This window comes from Periplaneta americana, chromosome 17, assembly GCF_040183065.1.
Source record: "Periplaneta americana isolate PAMFEO1 chromosome 17, P.americana_PAMFEO1_priV1, whole genome shotgun sequence".
NCBI classification, from domain to species: Eukaryota; Metazoa; Arthropoda; class Insecta; order Blattodea; family Blattidae; genus Periplaneta; species Periplaneta americana.
The window spans coordinates 61416742-61444113 of record NC_091133.1 but is presented as its reverse complement, the minus strand read 5'-3'; the positions used below and the strand labels follow the sequence as shown (position 1 = coordinate 61444113).

Sequence of the window (27372 nt, the reverse complement as noted above, 5' to 3'; positions counted from 1 at the left end):
TGCTATTCGTAGTGAGCATTTGATGCCCTAATACATAGGCAGGCTCGATTCTGAGTATGCATGTGTGAGTTCGTATTTGGACATGATACGTTGACTTCACTAAGGTATTGTTTACATGCAGTAAACTACTGTATAATACCCACGGCTTTACTTTTTCGTTTGATAGACGCTATACACGTTGAAAAATCATTCAAAACTGTTCTACCGTGTGTCTAGTGACCAATAGATCACCGAGTACGAGAGTTTTCGCAAAGGTTTCCTGAAATCTGGAATAATAATAATAATAATAATAATAATAATAATAATAATAATAATAATAATGATAATAATAATAATAATAATAATAACAATAATAATAATAAAAGTTGCTATTCCGAACAAATTAGTTCGATTAATTAAAATGTATCTCAGTGAAATATACAGCAGGGTCCGCATAGGCCAGTTTCTATCTGATGCTTTTCCAATTTACTGCGGGTTAAGCAAGGAGATGGACTATCACATTTGCACTTTAACTTCGCTCTAGAATATGCTATTAGGAAAGTTCAGAATAACAGGGAGGGATTACAATTGTACGAGTTACATCAGCTTCATGTCTATGCGGATGACACGAATATGTTAGGAAAAAATCCACAAACGATTAGGGAAAACACGGAAATTTTACTTGAAGTACTGTCCGTTACTCAGGAGAAGACGAGCGGAAAGATTGTGACCTTCTTGACTATCGCTGCTGATTATTATAAACATCGCTCAGATAAGCATCCCAGTAGCCAGGTTATTACTCGTACAGGAAACATGAGTAAAAATGCGTATGGAAATTAAAGCTAAGTTGAACAGAAGGAGACCTAGTGTTTCCGCTTACTGCAGTACAAATATTGCACATGTCTTACGTTATCTGTTCTCATCCCTTCCTCCTCAGTCCGCTCTCGTCTTCTCCTGAGTCGCCGACAGTAAGTAAGGAGATAGGTTTGGAAGTAAATTCCGAAACGACAAAGTATATGAATATGTCTCGTGACCAGAATATTGTATGAAATGGAAATATAAAAGTTGGAAATTTATCCTTCCATGAGGTGGACAAATTCAAATATCTTGAAGCAACATTAACAAATATAAAAATGACACCCGGGAGGAAATAAAACGCAGAACAAATATGGGAAATGAGTCATTCCATGTCAAATGGAACACCTACGAGACATAACAACTTAATATTTGCTCCAATTTTTTTATATATTCCATTGATGAAATTAAATAACCCATGTGTAATTTTTTCGGACTGACACAATTATTTAGTCATTTATTAAATGTTACTTTTTCCGTAAATTAGGATGCAACGTATTATGAAAATGGTTATACTGAAGATTCTATAAATCGTAGAAATTTCGTAATTATATCATTTTAAAGTGCAATAATTGCAGTATTATAATACTAATTTTTTTGTGTTGTATCAAGATATAAAATGGGCCCCTTTTAGAGGGTTATATTTTTAAAATACGTTTTTATATATCAGGGACATACTTCTAAAACGGGAAAAAATTATCATTACATTCTTTGAAATGTTTTACGTAGAACTGCGTTGGTTTTAGAACGCTATTCGAATACGAAGTCGCTGTGAAAATAATTTACTGAGGTATGTTCTGGTCGGAAGGCTCGGATTGAGTGAGACCGCGCGCCGGAGCATGCAGCTGCGATGGCCGCAGCAAGAGTGAGTAATACATTATTAGTGGTGCGGCGTTACTTTACATAAATAAACAGATAACCTCTAGTTCTAAAAGCACGTAATGTCCCTTCAACACTTAGCAGTTTCCCTTTAATTTATCTAACAATAATTCCTAAGTCTTTCGGAGTAGGTATCGTGTTGTGTTGTGTTGTGTGCATGTCAAATCAAACACCTTTATACGAAACGTGACCATTTAGTATTTGCTTAAATCTTCTAAAATATGTTGTGCAGATCAAAATAAGAGGTCTGTAATTTTTTCTGGGATCATACTTTAATATTTTACTATTTATACTCTTTTAATTACATGACAAATTCATGCACGACGCAGTGTGAAAATGCTCATTGTTAAGATTCTATGCATCATAGAAGTTGAGCGTTGGTGTCATTTGAAATGGGAACAAATGGAATATTATATTAATTGATTTATTGATGGGGTTGTTTTAGAGGGTCACTTTTTAAACAATTACTTTTATAACAGCTTATCGGTACTTTAAAAATTCAAAAAGAAATTATAATCTAATATATTTTACATATAACTACGCTGACTTCAGGTTGCTTTCGAGCAAGAAATAACTTTAAAAATAATATATTGAAGATGTGTGAGAGCTTAGTGATGATTAAGAATCGCCAATAAAGAAAACAAAATTATCTAAAAAAATATCCAAAACAAAAAATGCAGAAAGTTACAGATATACTTTAACATAAAATATTTCATATCACAGAAGCCACAACTTCAGTTGAAAATTCAAATAATTCCGATATAATACAGAAATTTATAAACTTATTTCATGAAACAGACGACAGAAATCTCAAAATACATATATTAACAATTTTTAAGTTGGTCCTACGGTAAAATTCAACAACATTTTAATATCACCACTCACATGATATGAATTTCTAAACAAGTAGGAGCAGAAAAGGGGATTTTGGTTACTCCTAATCCTAAATCGGGAAAAAGTTTGGGAACATTTTTAGTAGAGAACGTTGTTCAACTTTATAATTCTGATGATGTGAGGAGGGTTATGGCTGGCAAAAAGAATTGTGTTTCAGTTAAAGAAGAAGGAAAGAGAGTTCACAGAGAGAAAAGATTAATACTATGTAATCTTAAGAAAACTTACCAGTGTTGCAAAGAGCAACATCCGTATATCAAAGTAGGATTTTCAAAAATTTTCAAACTCAGACCAAAGGAATGTGTACTCCTTGGAACTAGTGGCACACACTCAGTTTGTATCTATGTTCATCATGAAAATGTTAAATTAATGCTTGATGGAATTAATAATATAATTTATAATATTCCTTTAAATTTTTACCATTAGCGAATACAAATAACTTAGCTATATTTTCTACTCAAGGTACCAACAAGCAAAAGTGGTACGAGGTATCTTACAACTTCATTCTTTTGTTCCACTGACACAATCTCAGACCATAATAAAGAACTATTCACTTCAAAGTGATAGTAAAGTGGTGGACATTAAATAGAATTGGTTGTAGGTGATTAGTTTTAAAAGTGCAGTGTTGTGTAAACTGTAGTAATCATTCTTACATGTGTATATTTTACAAAAACAAAATTTAAATATAGTACTATATTACATAAATTACGCGAAAGAGTGATATTATGACCGGAGAACAGTGTAAAGTGGTCACACGACTCTCATCCAGAGCTGCACTTGCACATCATCTTGCAACAGTACTTATGCAGCCCGCGAACTCAAGACGCGCAGCTTGGTGAATCTTTTAATTATTCTTCAACGGTTGAGAGTAGCGTTCTGATTTTTTTAAGGATGGTTACAATAATTTCAAGGTATTTAAGTATTTATTTCTGTAATTTTAAAGCAAGTCGCTGCCATTAAAACATATTTTTATGTGTTTAAATGTTTTTAAAACAAAGTTAACAAAGTTATATTTTTATATTATTATGCGAAGAATAAAGTATGTAATATCACCTTCAAATTGAGACAAAGAGCAAATCTCTGTTATGATTATTAATGGAGGTAATCACGTTTAACAATAATGATACGAGAACTATTTCAGAATCTTTGATAACACATATCTACTACAACAATCGATATAGACAACAATAATAAAACACGTATTTACTTTTTCAATCCATAGAATGTGCAAAATTTGTTTTATCTGAATCAGAGACATGAAAGTCAATTCGAGGTTAAATTTGTGCGATTTGACGTGGAATTACTCAAATGCGTATTATTATTCGGTTGAGAACCTTTAGCCATCGAGTCTGCTCTCAAAAAAACTGAAAAGTTTATAAAACAGTTATATTCCGTGCTCTGTTTGGTTGTCAAACTTAGACTCTCACTTTAGGAGAGGAACAGAGATTAAGGGTACTTGAGAATAAGATTCTTAGGAGAATATTTAGGGCTAAAAGGGATGAAGTTACATCCAGACGTTTGAGATGGGCAGGGAATGCAGCACGTATGGGAGAATTCTGAAATGCACGTAGAATGTTAGTGGGAAGCAGGAGGGAAAGAAACCTTTTGGGGAGGCCGATACTTAGGTGGGGGATAATATCAAAAGGAATTGAGGGAGGTGGGATATGATGATAGAGACTGCATTAATTTTTGCACAAGATAGGGACCGATGGCGAGCTTATGTGAGGGCGGCAGTGAACCTCCGGGTTTCTTGAAAGTCATAAATAAATAAGTAATAATAATGATAATAATAATAATAATAATTATAATAATAATAATACTGAATATCCCTTCATTACAGAGTGTCTAAGAAATATATCGACCAGGCAACCGAGAGACTAAAATCTCTTCCTCCAGACAGTGACAGAGAACAGACAGTTTTGGAGAAATTGTTGGCCCGCGACGACAATCCGAAGACTGCCATTGTTATGGCCATGGAAATGATGGGAACTGGCATTGACACAGTAAGCAATCAATTTATTGCAGATCGTTATCTGCAACAATATAGTTTTTAAGTTGTAGGTTACAATTCACCATTTAATGGTTCACTGAATTACTTATTTTTTTTAAAATAGTCTACTTTAATACTTTATTCGTAAAGGAAATTTATCCACCCTTTCTTAATTCGATCCATACAGTTATGTATCCTTCCTTCTACCTAAAGGATGTGACGGTGTCAATATAAACTATTACAGAAGTAAGTTAGTTCTTTCGGGTAAAGATACATCTTAGCTAAAAGTCTAGAACTACTTAACCTCCCTGCCTATTTACCACATTCCTCTCACTTCATTTCAACGTAAATTGAAACTGCACCCAGTTATTTATTTTTGAAATTGTAAATTGAAGTTAGCTAAAGTTGTTTCTAATTCTTTGACGAACGGCACTACTAAGGTATTTTAATAAATTTAATGACAATATGAACATTGGACAATTGCAATTCATTGTTTTTATGCAGACCTCGTACGCTACTGCAATCGCGCTGTACTTCTTGGCAAAGAATCCAGACAAGCAACGGAAACTTTTTGATGAAATTCATCGCTATCTTCCAGACAAAAATCAACCTATCACCTCAGAGATACTCAACGATCTAAAGTACGTGAAAGCCTGTATCAAGGATTCGATGAGGTAGGTCTAATGGTTACTCGTTCTTAATTATTTTCTTGGAATATTTTTCATTACCCTGCTTTGTACTTTATGATCAGAGACTTGTTTCATTGTGTTTACATTGTAAATTTTGTTTGTAAATTGTGAACGTCTGTTTCACAATCTGCGTTCGTAAAGTTGCACTTTACAAAGAAAGACAAATCTTTACAAGAAATATTTTGCAAAATTTACGAGTGTTTGGTTTCACAATGAAGGAGTGATTTAAAAAATATGTGAATTTTACTTATCAAACCAGCACATTTCCTACAGTTATTGTCTTTAGGAGTGTGGAGTTTGAATGCGCGACAAATTGTACGTAACGAAAATTAATACAAATCAATTACATTTATTTAATGAGTAACCAATCACCATTAAGAATTCAAGGGCTTGGAGCAACGTAGTGACATGTCACATTTGAAATTACCTCGTCTACGAATATTTTACAATAATCATAGTAATTCTCAGTAACAAAAATTGTGTTGGACTTTTCAATGACCAATAAGTCATGGCATCTCAAACTTCAATTTAAAGATCAGTCTTATTAATTGTTATAATTTAAGAGTTGCTGTCCTGTAAAATCTCAGTATGACTCGTCACTATATTGCCGCAAGCAGTTTAATTAAACTAAAGTAATTATAATGCCATTTAGCAGTGTGGTGGTTCATAAGACGATAGTGAATTTAATGGAAGAAGACGTGATATTTTCCGGCCAAGAACTAACAACACATTCATATCACTATATGAATATAATTAAATATTTGAAATGAGTCCCGATGCATTGAAAGCACGGCTGCAAGATATAGGGTTTCATATCCAACTTTCAACAGAGAAAGTGGAGCCTAACCTGAAAACAACTTCATATTGCTTTGAATTGATTGTGTACTGAGTGTCAGTTCAATGCAATCCGAAGTGCGTCTTATGCAACCATCCGGAGGAAGAATTGGACGACACCACCTGAACAACTGCATCGCTGACAAACAGGAAGATTGCAAGACTTTAAAGTAATGGAGAGCAAGACTGCTAATGACTTCAATGTTCGATGCAGCACATTAGATAACAGCAGTAGTTCCATGAAATAGCAGGCATTCATGGAGATTCTAAGCCTTCAGTATGCAGATAGGTTTGGTCTCCTGTCTTTATCAAGGCTGTAATAATTATATTCTCATTAGTAGCCTAAAAAGAAGAAATACTGAACGATTCTGTCTCTATCTGTTGAAATAGGTGTTTCCTATGGTTATTTACATAACAGACCAATCAACGCATTGGTCTAATCAACAAATTACATCACGAAAATTCAGCTGTACAAATACGGCGAAAACTTGGAGATTTTTAAGTGTTTCTTGGCGATATTTTATAATTAATTTACTATTGTAGAACTATGACTTAGAGCATACCTGCACAAACAGCGCTCAACGAGCGCGCACGTGTTTACCGCTCGCCGAAACGGAGAGGAAGATACGTCAAAATGACATAGACTTGCTATAGGTAGAGGAGAGGGAAGCGACCACTCAGTTATCTAGTGAAGTGCAGTGTGTAGGCCTATTCTCAGTAACTTTTTCATGTTGCTTACCTACTGCTACAATACAGTATGGAGGAATCTAAAAGACGTAACGTACCATTTAACATTTAACGATTTACAGCTCGAACTTATTGATCTTCAATGTGACCTAAGGGCTAAAGATCGTTTGAATAATACTACTAGCCTGGTTGAGTTTTACAAGACTAAACATTAGCAATAATATCCACGACTATACAGGCTGGCTGTGAAAATGATTGCTATGTTTGGCTCAACATTTATATTTGTGAGCAACTGTTTTCTATAATCAACTTTAATAAAGGCAGATATCGAACATCTGTAACTGATGTTTCATTGCGATCAGTAGGCTACTATTCCTTTCAGCTGCCAACAACATAAAACCTCGTTTTGATGTAGTGATAAATAAAAATATAACAAAATGATATTGTACATTTAAGTAGCTATATAATTTCTATTAATTCTGTAAAATAAATATTTCTTTATTAATTAATAGTAGTGCAAGATAGTAAACACTGAGAAGGAATTCATTTCACAAACACTCTTACTAGTACTGTATTTTCTCTTGTGTATATTTTTTTACGAGATCACCCATTCTTCTAGTTCACCCTTATACAGAGCGCAGCTAATATCTGCATTCCCCTCATGAGCTGTGAGCCGGCTCGGAGAGCGCAAACCTTGTGCAGGCCTGGTTTAGAGATATTGGGCTTACATAATCTATTTTGTGATAAATAAACATATCCATTGACAGTGGTAAAAATAGAAATTTAACTTCCCTCCTTAGTGATTTTACCCAAATTGTCTTTGACCTAACGAAAATCCCAATTGTAAATTTCTATATATGATTTTGTAAAACTTCTTAAACTTTACAAATTAATAAGAATTCATTGTGAAACGCAATTTAAAAGCATTTGTAACCTTTTACTTTTATATCGAATATAGTTTTTGTAATTGGTTATTTTACGACGCTTTATCAACTGCTAAGCTTATCTAGCGCCTGAAAGACATGAAGGTGATAATTCCAGCGAACTGAGTCCATGATCCGACGCCGAAAGTTACCCAGCATTTGCTCTTGATGGATTGAGGAAAAACCAAAGTAGTTTGTTTCAACTAGGAAATGAGCCCTGGCGCGCTCGTTCCACGATCAGGCATGCTAACCGTTTCTCCTCAGTAGTTGACCGTATATAGTTAATTTGTAATTTGTTAACATTACGAAAATCGCCAATGTATCTTTCGCGCAAGTTCCAAAGGTTTTGGACGTCATTTGCCTATAGCAGAGAGACCCTACGGTAGCTCATTTCTGCAGCAGGAGCTCCTTCCGGGAATTTGAGTTCAACCCTCGATGCTGGCCGGATTATGAACAAGCTCGGAAGATGAATGTTCTTCTGGAAACCCTTTCCTTTTCCTCAACATTACAATATCATTGTATCTATCAACAATATTTCTTAGCAATCTTCCTTACTTTCGAAGTAATTTCTTGCCATAAAATGGTTTTAGGCTAAAGTGTACGAGCTTCGGTCATGCCGAGTGTAGAGTAATAGCCACTTACTCTTGAACGTTCTTGACTGTGGTGGAGTAGGACTGTGACGTGCGGGATTGTCTTGGATCCTGGAGGATCGGTTAAATGTCCCCTCGCTAGTAGCAGTGAGATAATCACTTTGGTCTGAGGCTTCCTACATAGGCTAATCAAAAAATTACAAATTAAAGTAGCAGCCTACACTTTTAATAAGGCGTCTGAAACTATCACCACTAGATAATAGTATTATCCAAGTGTCAAGATAATCAATGCAAACACAAGCGAAACAAAGAAGCAGCAGTTGAGTGATAGTGACACCTCTGCAGGAGTATATCCTTACCGAACAGTGCTCTGTTGTGCCATTTTCTGAACAAGAAGACCTGTACCAAAGGATATTCATAAAGAAACATCGTCCGTGTATGTTGAGCATTGCCTGTTATGTCAAGCTGTTTACAATGTGATAGAGAATTTCTATGAAGGACGGACAAGTTTCAAGCACCAAGTCTCGGTCGGTCAGTGGAGATTTTCACAGAAGAAAATGTGCAACATTCTGACTAATTGATTCGAGCAGACAGGACGAAAGGAACGATATGATAGCCCGGATAGAGACATGTGATAAATCTTTGTTGCATCATTACCAGTCCAAAACAAAGCATGCATCAATGTATGGATCAAGTAGCCAATGGTGTATTTTTGGAGATGTGCAGCCATATTGCAACTCGTGTTTCTTTGTCTCGCTTATGCGCACATCGATAATACTGCCATTTAGTGATAATACTAGATTGAGCGCCTATTCATTAGGTCGCTACTTCATTTTGTAACTTATAACTCTCCTTCGTATGTGACGTTCCACTAGTGGTCCGGGACGGTCAGCGTTATCACCATTATGGTTATTTGTGTAGCCTTCGTCTTATATTTGGGGGTTGAAAAGTCATCCTGTAGGTAACCTGCACTTTATTCTTGTCAGTTCTACCTCCTGAGTGTTGTTTGAATAATAGTCCTGCATGTACGGTCTAGATGAGGAAATATTTCTTCTCGTTCAATTAGTCTGTACATACATGTATAGTAGTGGCAAAAAAACCGGACCGACCCTTGTAACTGATTTCAGAGCCTTGTTCACTTAGAGCTCGATAGACTGGTAACTGAGACTTTCGTGGTTCGAATCCTGCCTGGGAAGGAAACTTTTTTTGTTCCTTATTCAAATTTATTCCCAATACTTTTCAACTGCAGCGATATTTTACTACTTAATTAACTTATTATTTCCAGAACATGAACTTTACCAGCAATCGAAAAGTATTGGAAATAAATTTGAATAAGGAAAAAAAAAAAGTTTCCTTCCCAGGCAGGATTCGAACCACGAATGTCTTAGTTACCAGTCTATCGTGCTCTGGAGTGAACAAGGCTCTGCAATCAGCAACAAGGATCGGTCCGTTTTTTTGCCACTACAGTACACACATATACCCACGCTGAGCCTATACCAGAGGCCGGGTTTCTACTTGTAATATTCCTGTATTAATTCGTTTATAGACAAGTTCTATTTTGTCAGCTAATCACTTTTCTAGTTAATAGGGTCAAGATCGGAATATTCTATTAGCTCGTTAGCTAATTCATTTTCTTCCAATAGACTTGCTTATATTCGGACACACTATTAAGAAAAACATGGACCTTACGACGAAATCAAGAGAAGGGAATAGAAGCATTTGAAATGTGGATATGGAGAAGAATGGAACGTGTTAAGTGGACAGATAGAATAAGAAATGAAGCCGTGTTGGAAAAAGTGGGTGAAGAAAGAATGATGCTGAAACTAATCAGGAAGAGGAAAAGGAATTGGTTGGGTAACTGACTGAGAAAAAACTGCATACTGAAGGATGCACTGGAAGGAATGATCAACGGGAGAAGAGTTCATGGTAGAAGATGATATCAGATGATAGACGACATTAAGATATATGGAACATATGATGAGGCAAAGATGAAGGCAGGAAATAGGAAAGATTGGAGAAAGCTAGGTTTGCAGTGAAAGACCTGCCCTTGGCAGAACACTGAATGAAATGAATTAAGGAAGAGACTAGTGAAGTGCTCTGTGTGGAGTGTAGTATTATATGGGAGCAGATGAATTGAAGAGAAGCGACTAGAATCATTTGAAATGTGGATATGGAGAAAGATGGAGCCTGTGTAATAGACAGTCAAAATAAGAAACGAAGATGTGTTGGAAAGAGTGGATGAAGAAAGATTAAATTCTACAACTGATCAGGAAGAGAAAAATGAATTGGTTGGGCCACTGGCTGAGAATAAACTGCCTACTGAAGGATGCAGTTGAAGGAATGGTGAACGGGAGAAGAGTTTGGGTCAGAAGAAGTTATAAAGTAACAGGCACCATGGATCATATGCGGAGACTAAGAGGAAGGGAGAAAATAGGAAAGATTGGAAAATACTAGGTTTGCAGTGAAACTTGGGCAGAATATTATGAATGAATTAATGATCCTTTAAAATTCTGTACTAGAACGTGAGCTCATTATTTCATGAAACCGAGTTAGATTACTGGTCATTTAATTTATAATGGGTTGAAAATCTTTGTTTAATCGTTTTGGTGTGAATCGTACTCTGTAAGGAGCTTCAAGAGTCTGGCCATTTTTTCTTTCTAGTACGGTACGTCCAATAATATCAAATAAATTCCACTACAATATTGCTTTAATTCGAGTTTAGATGTTTTACGCAATTACTGGCGTTTTCTTAATTCCTCTTTGATTTTTCATCTTGAGACGCTACAGAATAATTTACAAACTGTATTTTGTGGTTTATTTCATGACATCCAATTATTAAACTATGCCATACATTGGCGTATCAGTTTAAGGTGGTCAGAAGAACACTCATTATTTATCTAATATTCCCGACCACGTACCAGTGCACATTTGGAACGCCTAGGGAGAGACCTGATTTCTCTCTCGGTGTTAGTCTATAGAATTTGATACTGTTTTGAAACTAGCTAAATCCTCTGTGTATTACGTGTGCAAATTAGCTTTATATTATAATCAAGATTCGATTAATAATCTGAAAAGTATTGTTTCCATTATTTACATTTTCCAGACTACGACCAATAGCTATTGTGAATGTGAGGATGATGCAGAAGGACATCGTACTTTCGAATTACAGAGTTCCGAAAGGAGTGAGTAGAAATTTTACAACGTTATTTTTAACTTGTAATTGATTATAGTGACATTATTTCAATTAATTAACACTTTTAGATATATTCATTGCCAGTTTCTTTATGCACAACCTGTTAAACACAAGCATATTATAAATGTTGTTAGGTTATTCAATTAGTAATTTTAGAATATATAATGTATTGGAATAAATTTTAATTATTTTATACCTGAAACATTGATGATAATGATAATAATTGAAATAATATTTAATTATATTATACCTGAAACACTGATGATAATGATAACAATTGAAATAATTTTTAATTACTTCATACCTGAAACACTGATTATAATGATAATAATTGAAATATTTTTTAATAATCTTATACCATTAACTGATAACTTAAATAATTTTTAATTATTTTATACTTGAAACACTGATGATAATAATAACTGAAATACTTTTTTCTTATTTATGCCTGAAACACTGATGATAATGCTAATGATTGAAATAATTCTTAATTATTTTATATACCTGAAACACTAATGATAATAATTTTAATTGACATAATTTTTAATTGTGATAATAATTGAAATAAATTTTAATTAACTTATACCTGAAATACTGATGATAATGATAACTGAAATAATTTTTAATTATTTTATACTTGAAACACTGATGATAATAATAACCGAAATACTTTTTGTTATTTTATGCTTGAAACACTGATGATAATGATAATTGAAATAATTTTTAATTATTTTATATACCTGAAACACTGGTGATAATAATAATTGAAATAATTTTTAATTATGATAATTTTAATTGAAATAATTTTTAATTATTTTATACCTGAAACACTGACAATGATAATAATTCAAATCATTTTTAATTATTTTATATACATGAAACACTGATGATGATGATGATGATGATAACTGAAATAACTGTTAATTATGATGATAATAATAATAATAGAAACAATTTTTAATTATTTTATACATGAAATATTGATGATAATGACAATAATTGAAATTTTTTTATATTATTTTATACCTGCAACACTGATGATAATAATAATTTAAATACTTTTTTCTTATTTTATGCCTGAAATACTGATGATGATAAGAAATGAAATAATTTTTAATTATTTTATACATAGGATCAAGAAAGCTTTGAGCTTAGTGTGTCTACAAACAAATAGCTGTTGAATTATTTGTTTTACTTGCAAGTTGTGGGAGTGTAGGATTTTAATTTTATTGTGAATTCAGTTCCTAATTATGTTTTCTTTGTGTTCGACCAATTAATTGAAGTGATTTTCAAGATTTGTTTTGAATTAATTATAAAAATAGTTTCCTGAAGTGTTGCCAAGTAAACAAGTTCCTAGAAACCCATTATTCTGAACTCTTTCGTTATAGACTATTTCTAATGTTACATAATATTTATTACCATTTTATTAGTGAATTATTGTTATTAATATTGTTCATCATGATCACTAAAGTTAATTTAACGCCATATACTAGCGAGTCTGCACATGTGCAGTCCCCAGCTATCAATGTTTTCGAAGACACTGAAGGTTGGCAAGTAAAGAAGACTTATAAAAGATCAAGACAAGGGTATCCCAAATCCTTGAAGACTACTGTTAAACGACAGCATTTAGAAGATTCGAACCAATTTGCAGTGCTAGCTACTGACAATGTAAAAGAAATGCAACTTGACTGTGGAACAGAACCTGAACAAGTAAGTGATAATGTTAATAAGAATTTACAAATGTCAGAAGATCCTAAACCCCCTCCAGTGTTTATTCCTGGTGTCACGAACATTGTCAAATTAATTCAGCATTTATCACTGAATGGTATTGATACAAAAAATGAAATTACGTATAAAACACTACATAATAATTAAATTAAACGTATGGCGATTATTGACAGCTACAGGAAGCTAATAAATTTTATTTCAAAAGATAATGCAGAATTTCATACTTATCAACTAAACAAGACCGAGCCTATCGTACTGTGATCAGGAATATACGCCCTTATACATCTATAGATGATCTAAAATCAGCAATTGAAGAATGTCGCTATAAAGTAAGAAATATCGTCAACATCAGACTTCGGGCCAGCAAAGATCCCTTACCATTACATTTTATTGATCTTGAACCACATGAAAACAACAATAGTACATTATGCAATGAGCCTGTAATGATAGTAATTAAGATGCGAGTAAGTTTGTTTATGAAACGAGCGCAAGCGAGTTTCACAATTTTCATACGAGCGTCTTAATTACCATTATAGGCAAGTTTCATACGACTTTTTATGCTCGACCATATTTCTAACTTGAAATTATTCAGAAGTATTCATTTTATTCGTATCTAACTGAAGAGCGGAAGTGACCTTGTGCATAGCTCGTAAATTGTGAGATGTGCGCAGACGCAAAAGTATTGATTTTTTCCGAGGAACAATAATGTCATTGACCTTGATATAATCTAGAGAATAACATGAACATTAGTCTTGATATAACCTGGAAATTGATTTAGAATTCAAAAACGAGATGACAAATTTAATTTATTTGAATATTATTTGCAATTAACACTAATTATTATAGTAACAGAACATAACCTTCTGCGACAGTATTGGGTTTCCAGCCTCCGTGACGTTTCCCTCGTTGTCTTTCGATTGCATATCCGAGAACAATCGAAAACCTGAACTTTAATGAATAGGTGTACTTTAATGACATGCATTAAAGGACTGCTACCATGTGTATAATTACTGCATTTCGGCATGGTCGAGCATAAAAGTATTTATAATGCCAGAATTAGAGTTGAGAGCCCAATTGTATGGCCACACTAAATCTTACTGTAAAATACCCTTTCGTTGTGTTAAACGTGACGGGGTCATGGCACCGCAACATGTACCAAAGCCAGAGAAACTGCATCAACTTGTGTCCTATGAGGCGGAGATCATCCTGTGAATTATATGGGCTGTATCGTGTATCAACAAATTCAATACCATAAAAATATGCCAAATAAAACTAAACAGTACACCAATAAATATCCATCAGTAAATGAAGAAACCAATACTTACAAACTATCGCAATCATCTACACCACCACCACCCACTGCACAACCAATTATGTCTCACAGGCCTCTATATTATGATATTCTGCAAAAAAACACGCATAGATGTAAACAGTTCTACTCAGTCGGATACTGCAAATATTAAAACCATTTTGCTATCCTTCAGTAGATTGGAAGCTATAATACAAAAACAAGCCGAACATACTATGACGTTAATAAACTTACTAACCACAGTCATTTCCAAATTAGCATAATGGTTCAATCACTTCGTATTGGATTGTGGAACGCCAATGGCCTGGCTAATCGACGCCAGGAGGTTGAGTTCTTTTTAAATATACATAAACTAGACGTATTACTTATATCTGAAACCCACTTCACACATAAAAATATTTCAATATTCCAAGATATACAATTTATGATACAAAACACCCAGATGGAAAAGCACATGGAGGAACACCAGTAATAGTTAAATCAAATTTACGCCAATACGAATCGTGTAAACTTGAAGATCGGGATATTCAAGGAACTACTGTCATAATAGAAGAAAAGTGCAGTCCAACAGCTATTTCAGTAGTATATTGCCCTCCTAAGCATAAAATCACTAGCGAACGTTTCGAGGATTTTTCCAAAATTTACGCCACAAATTTATTGTAGGTGGTGACTACAATGCAACGCATCCCATGTGGGGCTCAAGATTGGTGGGAAGGGAATTTACAACAATGTGTAACAAATAAAACATTTGAAACTCTTTCCACAGGCCAACCTACATATTGGCCAACAGACCCAAATAAAATACCTGATTTATTGGATTTCTTTATTGTCAATGGAATAGGGAATAATTATATTGATGTCGAGTCTTGTTTTGATGTTTGTTCTGATCACACTTCAATTATAGCCACAATAAGGGTAGCAGTAATTAAGAAAATACATTCTCCTTCGCTTTACAACTAACATACAGATTGGAACTCTTTCAGAAGTTGGATAGAAAATAATACCACTCTTAACCTTCCCCTCAAATCAGACACAGACATTGATAATGCCACTGAATATGTAACAAAATTAATTCAACAAACTGCATGGAGATCTACTCCAATTTTGAGCCCCAAAGAAGTAACTTGCATCAATTATCCAAACAAAATAAAGAAGAAAATTTCGGAAGAAAGAAAACTACGAGCAATTTGGCAAAATCATAGACGACCAGAAGACAAAACCAAACTAAATAAAAGTATCAAAGAATTAAAACAATTCTCTTTAAATTAAAGATTGAAACCTTCAGCGATTATCTGGTAAATCTTAGTGCTACAAATAGAGATGACTATTCCTTGTGGAAAATAACTAAGTAACTGAAACGTCCTCTGAGTGCGATACCTCCAATTAAAAAAAGCAATGGTGATTGGGCCAGAGGTGACTTAGAGGAAGCTGAACTTTTTGCAAGTCATCTAGCAAATGTTTTCACTCCAAATCCAGCATCTAAAGTAAATTGTAATGATAATGAAATTAATGAATTTCTCAGTGTCCCACTTCAGATGTGTTTACCAATTCCGAGTTTTTCTCCAAACGATGTCAAGAAAGCAATAGAAACAGAACTGCATCCATAGAATTGCCTTGGCTATGACTTGACTCCACAGAAAAGCAATTGTGTTTATTACAACTTTCTTTAATGGAATTCTTAGAACTTCTTCTTATCCAACACAGAGGAAAGTTGCTCAAATTATGTTGATTCCAAAACCAGGGAAAGTACCAAATGAAGTGACTTGATATCGTCCAATTAGTTTGTTACCATTACTACCTAAATTATTTGAGAAGCTCTTTTTAAAGAGATTGTCTTCAATTCTTACTGACAGCAATATTATACCTGACCATCAATTCGGATTCCGAAGAGAACACTCTACAAAGAACAAATTCATAGAGTCATCAATAAAATTGAAGATGCCATAGAAACAAAAAATATTGATCTGCTGTATTTTTAGATATTCAACAAGCCTTCGATAAAGTACGGCATCTTGGTCTACTTTACAAACTGAAAGTCATACTTCTGCAACCATATTATCTATTACTTCACTCGCACTTAGCTTCGAGAATTTTTCAAGTTAAGTTCGGAGAACATTTCTCCTCATTCTATGACACAAATTCAGGTGTACCTCAAGGTTCAGCCTTAGGTCCTATACTCTACAATTTATACAGCTGATTTTCCAATTTCTAATGAAGTATTGGTAGCTTTTTTCGCTGATGATGCTGCTATTCTTGCTTCATATGAAGATTCATCAACAGCATCTGGAAACCTGCGGAATGAATTGAAAGAAACGGAAGACTGGCTAACTAAATGGAGAATACAAGCGAGTGAAAACAAATCAGAACTGAAAACTGTCCTCCTGGAACACTTTACAACAAAGAACTTCCCAAAACAGATGATGTTAAATATTTAGGTATGATTTAGATCGCCGATTAACATGGCGTAAACATATTGGGTGCTATTCATAAACATTTTGCAGCATTCGCTACGAGCGTACTAAGCTAGCCCCGGCTATCCACTGGTTACTTGTACAGAATTCAAATCATATCCTATCGCTAACACTGGTTTATGAATACGAAAAACGCTGATCATCCACCGGAAACCCGCGCTAAAAATGTCTATGAATACGGCCCATTGAAACTAAACGTAAATAATTAAATTTTAAAACATCAAAAATCTATTGGTTATTGGGACCTAAGTCAAAACTGTCATTAGAAAATAAACTTCTTGTTTATAAAGTCGTATTAAAACCAATCTGGACATACGGCATTCAATTGTGGGGAGCTGCTAGCAACTCAAACATTGAAGTACTGCAGAGGTATCAGTCTAAAACTTTATGTTCCATTGTCACTGCATCATAGTATGTCCGTTATGATGTCATTCATCGTGACCTAAACATTTCAACTAAGAAAGAAGAAATCTCTCAGTTGAGTAAGAAATACCTGCACCGATTAAATCAACATCCCAATCATTATGCATTAAATTCGGTGGATAATAGTCAAACAATAAGAAGATTTAAAAGGACCAATGCTCTTGATCTTCCATTAATTTTTACTACAAACATTACAGTATTATTTTTCTTATGGAGTGTTGTCATGGGATAACATTTCCACTCATGTCATATTCTTTTATAATATTTACTTATGTCTATTGTAGACAGATTGTAAATATGGCAGGTGTTAAATAATAAAAAAAAAATATTTTATATACTTGAAACACTGATGATAATGATAATTGAAATAATTTTTAATTATTTTATATACCTGAAACACTGATGTCAATGATAATTGAAATAATTTTTAATTATGATAATAATTTAAATAATTTTTAATTATTTTATACCTGAAACACTGATGATAATGATAATTCAAATAATTTTAGGTTACTTCATACCTGAAACACTAATGATGATGATGATGATGATGATGATGATAATGATAATGATAATGATAATAATAATAATAATAATAATAGCAGCAGCAATAACAGTAATATGAAATTTGGAATTTACCACTGGGAAAATGGCAATCTTCAGAAAAATCTTGAAGAACGCCACTTTTATCGTAAATTTAACATCAGAAAAGCTTAACGTGTATATGACGTTAAAAAATAGCAATATTTCGAAAGTTGACTCTTCAAGCAAAAAATGGGTGAGTTGGATATCCTATTCGTTGAGATCTTCGATATATCTAATTCCAAAAAATTAATACCAAAAACGCCAAAGAATCACATGTCCTAAATTATTTTACACCTGAAATCTAAGATACATCTAATCGTAGAAATACTTTATTACTTACACATGGAGTGCAATATAAAATGACCAGTTAGAACCTTCTGTGAATGATCCACTATTGCTTTCTCTCTACTTTAAGAAAAAAATTCATTTAACATCATTCAAGATTCCGAAACATGTAATCTAGAATCAATGTTGTACATTACTATTATTCGTTCTTTGAGCTCTTATAGAGTGAACCCTAAGTAATGCCTTTAATTTCAGAGGGGTAATCTTTGAGATATTTCAAACAAAAACATTTAATACAGATTTGCTCGTTTTTGCTTCCTTTTAGAGATACAAATTGTTTTATATTGAATATTTCATAGCTTGTTTTGGGAAAGCCATTGATTTAATTCCCAATATATTTAGTCAATTTAAGACAGCCGTGGCGAAAATGTGATCGTGCGCTGAGCCACTGTGTAACCTGCAACGTGCATAGCACCTATGTAGGGAGGCGGATACTCGAAGGGGAAGTGAAGCAACTGTCTGACTTATCAACGGATTTTCATTTTCCTTACGTGTAGTACTTAAATATAGTTTTATACAATATAAGGTTACAAACTAATGTTTAGTACGTATAACGAAGAAATAAATGAACAAGAAAACATAGGACACATTATCACAACCTACTAACTGTCGTCAGAATGTCTCTGCGTTAGAGTTTTAAAATCAGGAATTATGTCACTTCCCGTCAGTGGTAGTTGATCACGAAGGTATTTGTCTGTCAGTCGTGATCTAAATTTGGTTTTTACTATTTTCATTGTTGAAAATAATTTTTCACAAACTTAAATTGTAGCGAACATGGCTTCAACAGAGCAAACGAAAGAACGAAGCTTCGGATATTTATTTTTTGGCAAAGATTTGAAAAGTTCAACATTTGTCAAGTCCTTACATAGCTTTCATTTAACATCGCATTGTAAATCTGTGAGTTTAAATTGAAGATCTAACCGCCGCATTATTCGTACCTCTGCTGAAAAAGTATCGACGCACAGAGATAATAATAATAATAATAATAATAATAATAATAACAACAATAATACCAGTAACAACAATAACACTTAACCTTTTAATGTTTCATGAGTGACATATAGTATAATGCCGTTTTATGTTATACAACCGTTTTCCTCGTAATACTTGTGAAGAAATCATACATTTAATATTCTCATCATATTGACAGCAAAAAAATGCGTCCTCCCATCCTACTTGAAACTTTGGTTTTGTAGAGGTACATGATTTCGGAGACACATTGCGACAACGCCACTCGCAGGTCAGAAACAAATACAAATGGAACGGAGTTTGACTACAGTGAGTGAGAGGGTGATGGTTGGGGAGGTAAGAAGCAAAAGAAATGCACAGCTATCATTGCGCACCACAATGTGCTAGTGAGTCACATTTTCGCCACTGCTGATTTATGAGAATAATGCATTATGATTATAAATGATTTTTAAAAATTTAGTTTTGTCCTTGAAATGTGCAAAAATTTGATCTGAACAAATGTAACTTTACGTTCTGAGAAAGAATTTTACAATGTTATATTTGTTCGGCTCAAACTTCTACACATTTAAAGGGCAGAACTAAAATTCGTTCAATTATTTACTATCATAATAAACTGCTCTCTTAAAGTGACTAAGAATATTGGGAATTAAATCAGTGGCTTTCACAAAACACGCTATGAAATGTTTTAAATAAAACAATTTTTATCTGGAAAAGAAAGTAAGAAAAGCAAAATTGTATTAAACTTTTTGTCTGAAATATCTCAAAGAATAATCGTCTGAAATTAATGACATTACCTACAGTTCGCTCTGTATATTACTTTTAAAGCAATAAGTGTACGATATTACGTAATTATATTCAATTTTCATACCGCTTATTTTTCGCGCAGGTGAATGTCGTTTCGCCACACTTCTACCTGTGTCAACAGGAAAAATACTTCTCTCAAGCAGATAAGTTTATTCCTGAGCGATGGCTCAAAAGTGACGACGGGAAGCAGCCTGAGACCAAGATGACGCATCCATTCGTCTACATGCCCTTCGGATTTGGGGTCAGAATGTGCCTTGGTAGGAGATTTGCCGAGCTTCAGTTGGAAACTTTGGTAACGAAGGTATGCAGTTCATTTTGCATTCAATGCTTCGAAGAACATATACCGTAGTTTCCCCTAACTATGGTCCACATTTGTCACATATTTCTTTGTATATTCAATACTATTCATCCAGATTAAGTGAAATTTTGGCTTCGGACTCTTGTAAGCGTATATTAAATAAATATTGACATATGTGTTTGAAATTATTTAATTACAAGTATTGAAAAAATAATAAACATTGGTACATAGTTGTATTCTGAGTTGCCCAACTATGGGTCCACTCATATATTCATGCTTGAAAGTATGAATGGACTATAGCTGGATCTGTAATTATTCGTAAATCAATCAACTGAGTTTCTAATTTAAGGGTAGAGACATAATCTAGCACAGAAATATTAATGAAAAGTACATGGATTCTTTTTATTAGTACACAATGCATAAACACACAATAAACAAGTGAAATCTGAAAGTCATTTTCCTGGAATAATGAACAACTACACTCACCGGCAAAAATACCGGGCCACCTAAAGTTTCTCAATTTTTTTTATGAGGTGAGAATCAGAAAACCCATTATGAAATGAAGAAAACATTGCTTCCCAGAAAAAAAACCTCTTTTTTATTATCACTTGCGCTATTATTTTCAATGCCAAACAATGGATAAAATTAAAAGGCGTAAGAAAGGTGTAAAAACTTACAAATTGTTTCAATTTTCTTCCAAATGTTCAACTGATTTTGTGGCCACCCAGACGTTACTAATAGCGGATATTGCCTCCCCTCAGTAATTGCCGCTTCTTACTATACATGAAACAACAGCTCCATTGTTCTTCACTTCCAAAACTTTCCCTGGCCACAATTCCTCCTCATAAGTAACTATCATATAACTATGTGCCTTTAGCATTATTTTAACAGATTTCGTCTTCTTTTCCACATCTGACTCACTGTCTGTAAATATGGAGAGTACACCGGAAACATCATAATCTGTATCCAATTCAATTTCATCGCTCATAGTCACTTACAGGGACGGTTGTGTTCCTTCTACCCTGAAGTTTTCGTTTTACCGGACCATTATTCGTGCTAGTACTATTGATGCTGGAACAGCCTGTTTCTTTATTTACTGGAGTATAATGTTAAACGGTGTTTTAGAATATACTGGGATACCGTATTCGCAGAAGTAAATAATCAAATTGTTCACATTTCATTAAAACAAATATTTCAAAATGAAATACAACTATGGTCCACGAAAAATTGTGGTACATAGTTGAGGACTGACTTCTAGCCTTCAGATTAAACATTTTTCATGCAGAGTCCTTTATCTCTGCCAGTCTAATTATTACGTGAAAGTAAACACTATATAGCCAAGTTTTAATTGTACAAACAATCATGTATCTATAATTTACCAGTTCTACAGAGGAGAGCTTAATAAAACAGACAAACACAAACTGAATGATTTCGTGTCTTCACACATTCAATAGAACGATGCACACTGACCTTGTTAAGCATCCATATCATTGCCACGTGTAATGGTAGATAGAAGCATCTATGGGGAACATAATTCCATCACAGTGGCGCCTTAAATGACAAACATCGAACTCTTGGGGGACTAAGTAGTACATAATGCGTTTTGAACCATAGTTGGGTGCCTGGACCATAGTTAAGGGAAATTACGGTACATCTATTATTATATGAAGTACAGTACTATGCTACTGCTAATATAAGTAGAGACCGGATGACCGGATGTTTAGGCACTTACAATGTTTCGGCAAAAAGGGAATGAAGAACATGAAAAGCACTGTACTTTTAAGAACAGGAGTAATATATTTTATCGTTTCATTTATACGATATCCATGGAGCACGCAATGCTATTCGTTGCTCATTACAACAAAGCACATATTTAGTTTTTCTGATGTCAAGTTCTGCCTTATAATGGGTAGAATAATTTCCATGACAGAAAAAATCTTTCTTTGTCAACTCACGTAACTCGAGCATTTTTGAAGCAAGCTGGTGTAAATGGACTTTGTCTATCACAGCTATAATATTACCTTTCACTATTTGGCAGGTTTTATTTCCTTTAAGCCAGTATTTAGGGACAATACTGTCTGTTCTTTTCGCTAATAGTACTGGCTGAGTGGAAGGGCATTTTAGGCATACTGCTAATTCAGTTTATGAAATAAATCATTTGTAACACTTTATATCAGTGGGATAGTCAACATTAAACTTGGACATGAAGAGGATAAATTGAAAGCAATAAAAATGTTGTTTGTTATAATAACTTTATAATAGCAAATAACATTATTTCAATTTATTTTTATGAGGCAAAAAAGTCAACAACTGGAATTATCCTTCAAATAGGCAGGAAGAGATTAAATCTCTAGTTTCCTACGCACTGGACGCTCTAACCACTGAGCTATGCCAAAGTTCAACCCACAGCATCGAATCGAATCTTTCTTCTTCGGTTCTTTTCCTTTAGTGGCCTGAATTTTTCTCCGTTAATAAAAACTGGTAACCAACAAAGATAAATCTGTATGACCAAAAATTAATCTCTACACAAACCTAACCTGTCACTGATCCTCGTTGATATCATTGATGTCTGTTACTTTGACCAACGTTTTCTAACGAAATAGCGAGTTTTCTACCTTTTAAACGTTAAACCGGGGCAGTAGTTTCATACTCATGAAGACATGGAAGCCAATTTGACGGATCCTTAAAACATAGAGGAATAAAATGTGATATGTACCCATTGTTAATAATAATAATAATAATAATAATAATAATAATAATAATAATAATAATAATAAAATTCTATTTATATTACAATTTCATATGCGATTAGCTGAATCGAAACTTGTTTCATATGAGTTTCTTTTCACCACCATTAGACACTAGATAACATAGCTGTTGATAAAGCTTCATAAAGTAATCGATTAAAAAATTTTTGCCACTGTTACTATAACTTCTGATATTATTCGCCATATTAGTTTCCACGGCGACTGATATTACTGATTGCAAGATACCACTACGCAATCGCATGAGTATTTATTTTCTTAATATTGGATTTTTCTTGTCTGTGTTAATAATAATATTAATAAAGTTTTTTATTAATCGCAATTAAATTATACCTAAATTGAATTTGGCAACGCCAGTGAGTTGTCTATACATAAGCAATAGCGAAATGTTGCTGCTCAGTTATTTGTAGTAATGACGTAATGAGCTCAACTGCAGTTTACGATCACTCTGGTCACACATATTTGCTCTGGAGCTGAAATCTGTTTGTAGTTTCGAAACAATGAAAATGTTAATTCTCAGAACACGTAGGAATGATGCCCCAAATACTATAATACCATATGATACAATGTAATATAGTGTTATTTATTCAGTCATATGAAAATCAATTTTACAGAAACTAATGACACTTATTCATATATGTAGTCATTATGTTCTATACAATGAAAATTACGAACGTTTTCGCCCTTCGGGCATCATCAGGCTCTGTGTATAATATCTTATATCTGGTCTCTGTGGTAAAATACAATGATAATGATTGACATCAGTCGTGAATTCGGTGCAACAAGGTCATCTCATGTAGTCATAAATACCACTTCACAGAATATTCGCAATGAAAAATCACAAAACTGCTTGTGCAATACACACGTTTAAAACATGCAATTCACCATCCAAGTCAAACCATTGAAACAAGATCGACATATATACATCAGTATTATGAAGTTTAAATGAGGAACATTTCTAACAGTTTCACAATTTTATGTATCATCGCAATGCAGTTACAGTTTGTAATTTTACTCATATTAAGTCTGTACACTATTTTAGACATATCATAAGTTAATTTTAAACAGTTCATTTTCATTAAATTATCATTGTATATTGTATATATTATATTGTATCATATAGTATTACAACATTGACAATCTCAATTATCACAATATGCTTTCTAAGCCCGAAATACTGTTTCTGATCTAATTGTAAGATAAATTTTTCGTTATCATCATCATCACCATCATCACAATCATCATCACCATCGTTGTTATAGGCAACACTTTTATAGTTTATTAACTTCTTTTTTCAGGTCATCCGTAATTTCCATGTTGAATATAACTACGGCGAGATGAAGTTTCAGAGTAAACTACTGTATACGCCAATATCACCACTCAAATTCAAATTCGTGGACAGGACTGAATAATTTTTGGGAGTGTGTTAAGAGGAGAAACTTCCAAATGTTAACAAGTAAGCTGTCAACAATGAACTATACTGTAACAAACAAGAAGCCACTATGGAGAAAGGAGAATACAACATTACAGTATCAACTCACCTGTACGCTGAACGAACAAGGAAAGCGTTATCATCACATTACAACTATAATGTCAATAAACTGAATCAATTCCTTGATCATTTCGTCAATATTGTGAACATTCCTTGTTGCCTTATGTAGGGATATATCTATTATTCATTGTACATCTTGAAAGGTTTCCATTTTCTTAAAAAAATATTACTGTTATGTGAAAGAGATTGACTGACAAGGTAGGTATGTCTTCAAATATTTACTGTATCATCCCATAGCATTCAATAATCTTCTTTTAATCCAATGTGCGATTTATTACACATAATAATGTAGTGAGTTTGAACAATATCCTAACAATGAGCAATGATATCACAAATAAAACTGAATATATCTCACAGTTTAAAGAGTTATTAGGGTTAGATAAGTGTGTTCATATCTACAATGTTTTCTGTACACCTGTCTCATACGTTGGAATGCATGTCCTAACAATGGAGTACAAAGGAAATAATAATTTTAAAATAAATGTAACACATCGCAGAACTGTAATGAAAGATCATGTTTAAACATTTTGAAATTATAGTAAAAATAAATTAACCGGGTTTAATTACTCAAATGTCTTCAGCGTTTAAATTTTTTAAATATTAATCGATACTTTTCTTAATTTTAGAACTTAAGTTCTGTAAAAAGAATGAGTCCTAGACAATTCAGTATTTTAACAATTTATAAATTACACTGCACAGTAAATTCAAATTTGACTGGTAAAAGAGATATAATATTTCATTCAAATAGATTCTTTCGCGCTAATTTCAAATCTGTATACAAAATTTTTCCATCACCCAAGGCTATTGAGTGATTGTGACTTTTAAATTAATAACATTAGGATATTTCTATTACGTTACTTTAAAATATTTATGTTGATTAAACTTTCTGTCTGTTAACAAATAGGCCAAAGTTTAGGTTTAATCCTACAGAATTTTTTATGCTGATTTCGGATCTACGTATCACAATTATTTGTTTCTTTCGCCCACGGTTTTTAAGTAGCTGTGAGTTTCAAAAATTTAATTAAAATATTTATATTACGTAGCCTATATAAAATCTATGCTGATTAAAAGTTTTGTCTCTTAAGAGAGAAGGAATGGTTCATTGTTATGGATTTTTTTCCCGCTGTTTTCGAATCTGTTTACCAAAGTTTTCCATCGCTCAGAATAGTTTAGTTATCGCATGGCATGTGTGTATGAGTGTATGTGTGTGTACGAGCGCGTACGTGTGTATATATGTATGTGTGAGCAACATTCAGATGTTGAAAAAATATTATGTACCAAACACTTTAAAATGAAAAATGAATTAAATTGTAATCGATACTGAAGATTTTAATAAATCACTTTCTATAATTTTTATACATCGTGCTTAGTTCAGAATAAAATATTGTTTACCCTTAACCCGAAATATCGGTGTGCCAGGTCGGTTGGTATTTTGATTCTTGAATATTTGCAACACTGCTTAAAATTATGTCTTATCCTTTGATCTATGTTTTCTTTAATCCTTCTTTAGGTGTGCCGTAGTGTGATTGCCATCTAAATCTATTCAGTGCATTGCAGAGCTGGGCAGCAAGAGCAGTTTCTACTCTCTAACGGGAAGCCATATGATTTCTCTTTATCCCCTTTCTTCTCCGTCGAACACCGCGCAGCGTTGATTGAGTGACGGATGAATATTAAGCGTCCCCGTTTAGAGTCTAGTTCCGCTCCCGACGCCCAGGCATGGTGTATTGTTATCGATGTTCCTTATTACAGTATATAATGAAATTGAAGGGTTCAGAACATAGTGGGCCAAGCGCCTTTTACTAAAACTGTAGAAAAAAAGGGTTAAATGAAGTTATTGCCATAATTCAATGGAAAATACAGCAAGTAATACAAAGTATAGGTACACATTAAAACTAAATGATATGCCAATCTTGATTAAACTATGGTATTCACTTAACTTTAACCTTTGCTTTCTACTTTTTTAATAAATGACGCTTGGCCCACTATGGCTCTGAACCCTTGAACTGTCTGCTATATTTGCCGGTCTTACAGACCGATATATCGTATTATGTAGTAGTTCATCAATTTCAATATTTCAGTATTCAAGTATGTCTTGTGTTTAATTTCTTTTCGGTAATTTTTTATTATGTCTCACATTTATTGCAAACTTATCCAATCATACCAGTTATGCCCAATGATACTAATTTTCGGAAAGTAATATAGCAATGGATAGAAGATGAAGATGACGTTATGAAAATTAAATAGGTAAATGTCCACATATCGAAGATTTTTCCCAAACACTGATTTTATCATCCCTAGTGCTAATCAGACAAACATCAGTTTTAGAGTCAGATGAGTTGTTAGAAAGAGACATACAAACTCCTAATGAAGTTGCTAGATGAGAATAGAGATGCAACAGTTCCACCTCGTTCTCCTACTACTTCTCCAACGTATCATGTATATCTTTAAGTTTGTATGGTACAGCCAACACCAACGAAAAACCATAAAAACGACTTCACACAATATTATTCGAGGTCTACCGGGTATTACCATATTCGCTAAAGATTTAAATAGTGCAGCTGCCCCTGTAGACATCTGTAACCTGCTTCCTGTTAATTGATAGACATAAAATGT

General features: G+C 33.5%; 1 protein-coding gene across 1 annotated transcript; it reads left to right on the top strand.

Moving 5' to 3' along the window:
• Positions 1-1673: 1673 nt before the first annotated feature.
• Positions 1674-26115, top strand: LOC138692745 (probable cytochrome P450 12a4, mitochondrial). Its single transcript, XM_069815938.1, has 6 exons — positions 1674-1699; positions 4445-4607; positions 5099-5268; positions 11421-11499; positions 20227-20445; positions 24506-26115. Exons 1-6 carry the CDS (start codon positions 1674-1676, stop codon positions 24617-24619), a joined length of 771 nt encoding a protein of 256 aa, XP_069672039.1. The 3' UTR covers positions 24620-26115.
• Positions 26116-27372: the final 1257 nt, after the last annotated feature.